The 9,886-nt window shown below is 37.5% G+C and overlaps 1 protein-coding gene across 1 annotated transcript in view; it reads left to right on the top strand.

The window, feature by feature from the left end:
- Positions 1-288: 288 nt before the first annotated feature.
- The window catches only part of CHEK1 (checkpoint kinase 1), a 40,195-nt gene continuing 30,597 nt past the window's right edge, over positions 289-9,886 (top strand). The window contains exons 1-6 of the mRNA XM_011367121.2: positions 289-441; positions 1,101-1,185; positions 2,023-2,246; positions 3,421-3,485; positions 3,582-3,651; positions 7,803-7,991. Of these exons, the coding sequence (XP_011365423.1) occupies positions 1,121-1,185; positions 2,023-2,246; positions 3,421-3,485; positions 3,582-3,651; positions 7,803-7,991 (613 nt within the window). The 5' untranslated portion in view covers positions 289-441; positions 1,101-1,120. The remainder of the gene's footprint in view (positions 442-1,100; positions 1,186-2,022; positions 2,247-3,420; positions 3,486-3,581; positions 3,652-7,802; positions 7,992-9,886) is intronic.

Raw genomic sequence — 9,886 nt, 5'->3', positions numbered from 1 at the left:
GCCTTCCCAACCATTTACCGAGGGGCTAGGCTGCCCGCTCCCCGCAGAGTTCCTTTCGTCCTTCCCAAGACCGGTTCTCAGCAGCTGTCCCCAGCTCCTCGGTGACAGCCTGAACGTGACCCTCACAGTCCTGTCCCGCAGCTGGCAGGTGCTCGGAGACGCCAAGTCCCCAGCGGCGTCGCCCGGGACTACGACGCGTTTGGGCTCAGAGAACTTTCGCGCGGGTGCGCTTTGCAGCCAAGATCTCGTTCCGACTCCACAGTAGCTCCGCCGCGCTGTCTGAAGCCTCGGGGACTGAACGGCCACCCTTCCGAGGGTGGAAAGCGCGCTTCCCTGCTTTACGGCAAGGGCGCGCGCGTTTGCGACAGTGTGACGCTAGCCAGTTTTGGCGGGAAAAGTGCTGCATTTGGATTCCTGTGGTGGCAGGCAGAGGACGGCCTGGTGAGGAAGGTGGCGGGTAGGATGGGAAGGGAGTCTGGAGAGTTCAGGGTCTGCATTAGCTAGGAGGGGTACTGCGAGGGGTTCGGAGAGACTCCCGCGGACGGGTGGCTCCAGAGGGCGGTAGAGGGTGGTAGGCTGGTCCCTGTGGTGGAGGGACTGCAGAGACCACCCCTCTGTTAGTCTGCGTGCCACGGGCCCTTTCTTCCGCCTCTCGGGGCAGTTTGGCTCCGCCCCGGGCTCCTCCCGGCCTCGGGGACGCGGTGGGAGTGCGGAGAAGGGGCTGCGGTGGTCGTAGTTACATTCCTCCTCACCCTCTGACCCAAAGCGTCACCTCTCACCCCTTCCCCACATCCACCGGGAGGCGTTGTTTGCCCCAACCCCTCATCACAGCTGTTACATTCCCTCCGAGGCCGAGGAGGGCAGCGTTTCAGCCTTCCGCGTGCGTGGGAATGGGAATGGAGATTTACAGAACCAAATGCTGGAATTCAGAATACTTGCGTGTGGTTTAGACGTGGATAAAATATGGGTGATGAGGTGTCAGGGAAACAAGAACTGTTATTTATATTGAGGACTCATGGCAAGAAGCAGAGTTCAGTAGCTTCGCAGATGATTGAAGCTTGTACTCTTGCCCTATCTTTTCTGGATCCTGCCTTCTACAGCCGTGGTACACAGTGGAGTCATGGCAGTGCCCTTTGTGGAAGACTGGGACTTGGTGCAAACCCTGGGAGAAGGTGCTTATGGAGAGTGAGTTTGAGTCCTTTTACCCTGCTTTCACACTTGGTTTTTTTCCCTGTCGCCTTGAGTACATATCCGTTGTTTTGGAGTTGTTTATTTTAATACAGTGGGGCCTTAGAAAACATCTCAGCATTTGAAACTAAGATTTTGGGGAACTGAAGCTATATAGTCTTTTGTAAGGATTATTTTTATTTCTTTTTTTTTTTTCTTTTTCTTTTTCATTTTCTTGTAAAGAGCTGGAAGAGACCCCTGAAGTCAGTTTCTCCTCCAACATATTCTTTCTTGGGGTTTAAGCGTAGTAGTTAAATGAATAGACTCCAGTCAAACTGCCTGGTTGTGTAATCAGTCTGCTACATACTGAAATTGTTTTGGTCTTAGGCAAGCTTCTTAATGTCGTTGTGTGCCTCTTTTTCAGCTGTAAGATGACAATAATACTACTTACACCATAGGTGTCTAGAACAGTTACCACGGGCATATATAGTATCAGATTAATAAATGTTAGGTCATGTTATTAAAATTAAATGAATAAGGCATGTGTTTATGTGATGTGGCCTAGAATTGCTATTATCTCATTTTAATTTATTTTCTCAAGTATTTATTAAATGACTTTGTACAGCATAATGGCTTCTTTGGAACATTAGTACTTTAGTACACATTTAGTACACATTTCAGAAAGGAGTAGTACCTATTGAGAACATGGCAGACACTATTTCCATAGTTTCTCCTTGGTAGAGAAAGTAATAAAGGTAAAATAGTTTTGGATGGGTCATGTTTAATCTTTTAAAGTTTTAAAATGAATAGAATTAAAATGTCTAGAATGTTATAACTTTTCCTTTTTTCTTTTAGAGTTCAACTTGCTGTGAATAGAAGAACTGAAGAAGCAGTTGCAGTGAAGATTGTAGACATGAAGCGTGCCATAGACTGTCCAGAAAATATTAAGAAAGAGATCTGTATCAATAAAATGTTAAATCATGAAAATGTAGTGAAATTTTATGGTCACAGGAGAGAAGGCAATATTCAATACCTATTTCTGGAGTATTGTAGTGGGGGAGAACTTTTTGACCGAATAGGTATGGAAAAAATTTAAGATAATTATTCTACTAAACAAGTTTCTAAATTTGTTTTTTAATTTTGTGCTCACCATTCGGTCATTGTCCATTCCAGAACTGCTGATGCAAAAGAGAAATTAGAGTAAACTTTTTTGTTTTTGCAACTTATATTAACGCATGAAGCAAATGTAGAATCATCAAAGAAGAGTGTTTTTCTAAGTTGTATAAATGATTTTGGTTGGTATGCTGTTTTATAGAATTTAAGAATGATAAACTAATCTCATGGTAAAGTATAAGTGCAATGCATTTGTTTGCCTGTACAATTTGTATGTAGACATTCTAGTTACGTGAAATTATTGCATACTTTACAGATCCAAAATAATAGCATGTTATGTTTTTCATCTTTATTTGGTTAAGTGAAATACTTTAGAATTTCCTGGGATTGCTTGATATATATTAAATAAATTCTGTTTCTGCTCTTAAATGTTCTATGTAGATTCAGAGGCTTGATGTTACAGAACACTGAGAAGTACATAAAATATATTCTGTGGGTCTAAATTTATTATTTAAAGCCATTGTAATAACAGTTCAAACATTATTAGAACCTCCAATATGTATCTTAAGAGAGAGTTGACTGTAAAAGAAATCAAGAGTTAATGAGGAAGATTGAGATATGAAAAGATAACTGACAAGAGAACATTTCTTAAAACTTTCCTGAAGGAACTTCACAGGCATTCATGACTTTGTAGTATGAGAGGTTATATGACATATAATCTGTTGTTAAATATTTAGTGAAATCAGCTTAGATGTGCCCAAGCTTCCACTTTGGCAATTACATTTCAGGAGTGAGAAAACTATTGGCATAACATTTTGAAGAAATTGAAAGCTATCAAATAATGGTTAGTATAAGATAAGCAGAGGCTTTTCAAGTTATGGCTTGCATTCTTGATTCGGATGATAGTTTGTTATTTCTCTCTGTAACGATGTTAACTTATTTTGCCACATAACAGATGGGGAAATGTGAGTTATTAAGTGCTATATGTATTAGTGGACACCAGAGTCTTTTAATTGTTAACATAAGATTCTGTTTGTTAAAGTACAATCACAAATGTTTAGCCTTAAAATTGAGAAACAATGCTGTCGATGCCTGATTATATTTATCTGGTAAACTAACTTTCATAATTAATTCTTATAGAGCCAGACATAGGCATGCCTGAACAAGATGCTCAGAGGTTCTTCCATCAACTCATGGCAGGGGTGGTAGGTAAAGTTGTCTCTTTGACTTTTATTTAAAATTAGTATGAATGAAATAAATTACTAAATTCCGGTATGCTTCCTTTCGCTTTTTCTTCTTAGATTTATCTGCATGGTATTGGAATAACTCACAGGGATATTAAGCCAGAAAATCTCCTGTTGGATGAAAGGGGTAAGTTTAGCATTTTGTCACTGCTACCTAAATTATTTTAATACAGCCAGCCATACAAAGCTGTTTGAAGGTTTCTGCATTACTGAAATTACAGGACAAAATATCTAAAAAGTCTAGAAAATTTGGGAGACTTATAGGAAATTTGGGAGATATAGGCTTCACAAGTCTTTAATGATATAGTTGTGGATGAGATAGAAATCTGAGCTAGATACAAGAGTAGTTCATTAGATGAATACTACATATGTATAGTGTTAAACAACTCTTTAATGAATTAATAAAGGAAAGTTTCTGTTAGGATAGCCTGGACTTTAGCTTTGTCTTGTTTGTACTTTTAAATCTATGACTTGGATAAATATGCAAGGAGTTTAGTTATATTTTATGGATGTTATAAAAACTAAGAGGGATAGATAGTGAAAGTGTTAGCTTATAGAATCAGGATCAAAAAAGATGACAGATGTTAGCTGCATGGGGTAGTGATTTTTGTCTGTTTTGTTTAATGCATTAGAATTAGTGCCTGGCAAATAGTAGGTTTTCAAAAATATTTATTGAATGAACAAATTTAGCAGACCAGAGAAGTGAGTCAGATTTAACAAGTTGTTTTCCAGTAAGGAAAAATCTACAGTCCAGTATTTGAATTGAAAAACTAACCAAATAAGTATAGTTGAATGGTGTATCTTTGGTAGCAAAGCAGGTTAAAAAAGACTTTTACTAGGCAGCAAACTTCATAATAGTCACCAATGTAATTTGGTCATTAGATAACTAAGGTCGTGTTATTGAGAATGAGGGAGGTAGCAGTCTAACAGTTCTCTGATGAGGCCACACTGGAAATAATGGGTATCCTGATCCTGGGACAATACTGTAAAAGGCATGTAGAACACTAAAATACTTTTATAAGAGAGTGACCAGGATGATGAAAGGGCTAGAAATTATGTAAAATAAGGAATAATTGAAGGAACTTGGGAAACCTGCTGATTGTTAAATAACAATTCTTCAGAACACTTGGTGAAACTATACAGAAGCAATTTGGATTAGTGTCATGATGATCTCCATTAAAGGGTCTAAAGCTGAATAGATTGCTTTGGAAAATAGTGAGTTTATAACATAAGAGTCAAACACTGGATTATTAATTATCAGAGACCTTATAAAGGAAATTTAAACATTGATTGGATAGTTGGACTAAAGTATTTAAGATCTTGTTCAACCTTAAAGTTTAGTGTTTCTGGCAATGTTGTACCCCATGACAAGTAACAATGTACTGTCTTACCAGCCTCCCTCTAACTTCTTTCTGAACTCTATAATTGACTATACACAGGGATAAATTAAGAAACGCTAGCTTATATAAATAATGGAGATGCGAATATGTAGTAATATCTGGAATATGAAAACTTTGTTCCCAAACTTAAAATATTGTTTTTTTTCTCTTTATAAAATAAAAGATGATCATAAAATAAGATCGAAAGTGTAAAGAAGAAAGTAAAAAATCATGGAAACACACCAGTCAGTTACAACCACTGTTTAATGTTTTGGTGAATTATCTTTTAGATATCCTTTTATTGACTCATCTACTAACCTAGCTACGTAAGATCCTCCCTTGGTTCTTTAGCCTTCTACAAGTTGCATCCAGCAAAATTTTAGATATTCAGAAAATTAATGTACGGGGAAAAAGGAACTATAGAATTACCTGTTCATGAAACCTGAAAAACGAGCACAAGCTGGGAGAATTCCTTTTGCTTCTGTTTTTCATTCCATTCCCATTACTCTTTGAATGCTAACAGCCTTGATAGTATTACAGTCAATTTTCCTTTTTCCTCATCTACAAATTAAATCCTTTTTCGATTAAATGCAAGTTTCAAGCTATACGTAATCCTCTGGAAAAGAAGGATTCCATGTCTCTAAATATGAAAGGCAGTATAGCACTGTTAAGGGCTTGAGCTTTAGAGTCATTTGAACCTACGTTTAATCTAGGCTGCTTCATAGTAGGCGTGTGGCCTCGGGTAAGTTGCTTAACTTCTTTCTGTCTCTCTTTCCTCATCCATAAAATGGAAATAGTAAGAGAATCTACTTGAGTTGTGAGTATGAAGGAGATTTATATAAACACCTGTGTACCCACCTGCCTTAAAAAATAAAACATTACACATATATGCACTGCTCACAGCAGTGGTGTTTATAATAGCAAAAACTAGAAACAACCCTAAATGTCTATCAACAAGAGAACAGATAATTATGAAATGGATGATTTATAGCTACAAGTAAGGACATGGATGAATTTCTGGAATATGATATAGAGCAAAAAAAGAAGGTTGCAAAAGAATTCATATAAGAATTCTATTTATATGAAGTTTAAACCAAATATATTGTTTAGAGATACAAACATGGGGGGGAAATCACAAAAGAAGGGACATAATAAAACTTAGAATGGTGGTTATTTCTGAGAAGGGAATGAAGAGAATATATTTAGAGAGGTATTTATAGGAGATTTCAAAGGAAATAGAATGTTCTTAACTGGGTGTTGGATGGGTGGATGTTCATTGTATTGTTCTTCATATCTTGCATATTATTTAAACTTTGTTTTTATTCAATAATAATAATCTTTAAAAAAAGAAATAAAACATTATCAGTATAGTTGAAGTCCTTTTGTGTATTCCCTCACAAATGTATTTCCCTTTCTTTTTCTCAGAAGTAACCACTGTCCTCAATTTAAAATTTGTTATATGCAGTTCTCTAATCTGAGTATTATGTTGAAGACATTATGAAACAACAAAATCCAAAGAATACTATGGTCATCTATTAATATGTTCATTGATTACTACTTATAAATAACTTAAAACTCTTAATCTCAGTGGTTTGTCAAGATCGTGTCACATATAGATATTAAAAGGCTAATTATAGTAGCTACCGTCAAATACAGGTAAACATTATCAATGGCTTACATATTATATTGTGCAGATGTGATTGATTTTTAAAGAATTAATTTCTTCTTTTGGGACAGTTAAGTTGCTCAGTGATGACTTTTATAAATTTGTGCACAGACTCAATATAAAAATTTGATCATGTTATAATATTTGTTATGACACTTGCCTTTTTTTTTTTTAACTTATATCTGCTTCCGTTTTGGTACATATAGATATACCTTTTTTTAAACAATAACCTACATAGTTTCATTGTGTAAATGCATTATAAGATTTAATCATTTCTTTATTAATGGACATTTAAGTTATTTACAAATAATATTGCTATGAATATCCTTATGTTTGTGAATTTGTTGGAGTATATCTGTGGCTGTGGTCCTAGAAGTAGAAATTGCTAGTTCAAAGAGTGTGTGAATATTTCAAGTTTTGGCATTTTTTGCCATATTGCCCTCTAAAAAGGTTGATAATAGGGAATCTTCCTTATTAACTAAGACCAAGTTAGATTCCCTTGCTATAAGAACGTGTAATGCTCTGTATTTTTATAACCTTCACAACAGTTGTCTGTTGTTAGTCTTTTTCCATAATTTATCCACCTACATTGGCTAGCACAGTATCACTCAGTTACAGTAGACTTTCGCCAAGTATAAGTTAGTTGAAAGCTCTGCCTGCAATTTGTTCATGTTGAAGGTAGGAAGTTAGAGTGGAAATTTGCTTTTCTGGTTTATTTCTTTGACAAGTTTCTTCCTCCTTTTCTAAAGTTAGCCACTTTGACAAGAAGTTCTGGTGGTGTGTGGACTTTAGTTTTATTGTGTGTCTTTACATATTTTCTTCCTGCCAACAGGATTTGTTTGCTGCTGGGAAAGCTGTAGCTAATATATTATTGATGTCTCCTTTCTGCCCCCTGCACAACTCAGTGAAGGGCTTGGCTCTTTCAGCCTAAGTTTGGAATGCCCTTTTCCATAAGGGCAGCCCCTTGTGACTTCACTATCTTTCTTTAACCTGTTTAGTGTATTGATGATATTTCTCTGAAATTAATAGAAGTGATGAGGCCTTTTTCTAATTTTAGCTAGATGATAATGTCTTTTATTCTTTAAAAAAAAATTTTTTGGTCATTTTAAAGTAGAGAAGTTCTACAAACCATAAATAACACCAGTGACTTTCTTTTAAAAAACTTGATTTCTTTAAGTATATCTAGTTACAAAACATTTTTAACTAGTATTATCTTTTTTTCCTTTGGGTTAGATAACCTCAAAATCTCTGACTTTGGCTTGGCAACAGTGTTTCGGCATAATAATCGTGAGCGTTTATTGAACAAGATGTGTGGTACTTTACCTTATGTTGCTCCAGAACTTCTAAAGAGGAAAGAATTTCATGCAGAACCAGTTGATGTTTGGTCCTGTGGAATAGTACTTACTGCAATGTTGGCTGGAGGTAAGAGCTTTTTAACCATGATAAAACTGACCTGTGGAAAGCCAGATTTGTTATACCAAAATAAATGAAATAAACCAAAGGAATCCATTTTTATAAGATAGCATTTTAATACTAGCTTATTTATAAATAAATTGGAACTTTTAATCCCAAAGATTATATAACTATTAAATGAAATGCCACAATATCTCTTGCTTTTAAGATTCATGTGAATACTTTTGGAAAGTTGGGCAGGAAATGGTTCATGGATCTTTGAGTGCCTCTAAAGGTTTTGTGAGTTGGTATTCTTAGTTTAAAAACCATATTGAGAGGAGAAAAAAAATGGCATAGATTATAGAGGCTCTGTTCATCCCTCTGGCAACGAAATCAAAGTTGTGATGGAAATAAAGAGCAGCAGCGAGGAGAAATCGCCTGGGATCTAGAGGAACAAGCCATACAAGTAGGGAGAAGTCCAAGAAAACACCCTGCAATGGCAGAAGGCAGGACAGGGCGAAGGTGCTGAGCTGCCTATTCCCTAGCAGCTGAGTGAGACGGAGGCTGTGGTAGTGGCAGAAGCCTCTTAAAGGGGCCGAGTCTGCGAGTGGATTTTCGTGGTGACGGACCTGCTCACTCTGAGCACCAGTGCCAATTCAGCTGCGTACAGGGGGTACCAGGGACTCACAGGGAGACATTGTCAGAGGGAAGGCCATGACGAGACTCGCTGGGTACAGAAGTGCCCGCGGTAGTCATTTTCCCTGTTGAGACCTCCCCCACTACCAGTGCACCAATTACAGTGCCGCCATAGCCGTGACGTCATCAGACTGGATAACAGAGGTCGCTCCGCCCAGAGGATTCCCTGAAACTTCGCCTCCCCCAACTCGCGGCTCCACCCAAGCCACATTCAGGTGTATCCTCAGTGAGTCAGGTGCTCCTTGCTGAGACTCACACTGGAAGCAGCCTGGGTTTCTGGTGATGCCTTTTGAGGCAACTATAAGCACAGCATCTGTGGATTGCTTGTTGAATTTTAACAGGTGGCCCGGAGAGGTAGAGAGGTGGAGAGGTAGAGAGGCTTCGGCTAAGTTTGGCCCGCAGCTGAACCCCTCTCAGGACAGTGCCACTGGATGCCTACTTCACAAATCCACACTAAGATTGGGAGACTTAGGAGCTTTGCTTAGTACATAGAAACAGACACAGAAAGGCAATTAAAATGGGAAGACAAAGAAGCAGAAACCACATGAGAGAACAGAACAGAGATCCAAATATAATGGAGTCAAGTAATCTAACAGATGTAGATTCAAAACACTGGTTATAAAGATGCTCAATGAACTTTTGGGAAGTGTAGATAAATTCAGTAAGAACTTCAACAAAGAGATAAAAAACATAAAAATGGAAATGGAAGTTATAAAAGGGAGGCAGTCTGAAATGAAGAACACATTATCTGAAATGAGAAGTCTATTAAATGGAATAAACGAAGGAATAAACAGTGAATAAAGAAAAGGATCAAATGCCCTATCTAGAGGATTGGAAAGCCAATCAGGACACTCAATCAGAACGGCAAGAAAAAAAGATGCCAAGACTATAAAAATAATTTAAGGAGCATATGGGATACTATTAAGGCTCCAAATATTCGTCTGATCAGTGTAACAAGAAAATCTAGATGTTGAACAGCGGTTTGAAGAAATGATGGAAAACTTCTCTAACTTGGTGTAGGAAATGGACATAAAATCCCAGGAAGCTCAGAGAATTCCAAAATTCAGGGATCCAAAGAGGCCCACACCAAGACACATCATAATTAAAATGCCAAAGGTTAAATACAAAAAAAACAAAGCAAGAGAAAAATAGATTGTTACTTATAAGGGAACACCCATAAGACTGGCAGCTGATTTCTCAAAAGAAACTATGCAGGACCGAAGGGCTTG

This window comes from Pteropus vampyrus, unplaced genomic scaffold (genome assembly GCF_000151845.1).
Source record: "Pteropus vampyrus isolate Shadow unplaced genomic scaffold, Pvam_2.0 Scaffold130, whole genome shotgun sequence".
Lineage (NCBI taxonomy): Eukaryota > Metazoa > Chordata > Mammalia > Chiroptera > Pteropodidae > Pteropus > Pteropus vampyrus.
Note: the sequence above shows the minus strand (reverse complement) of the source record. Positions and strands in the feature narration are given on the sequence as shown.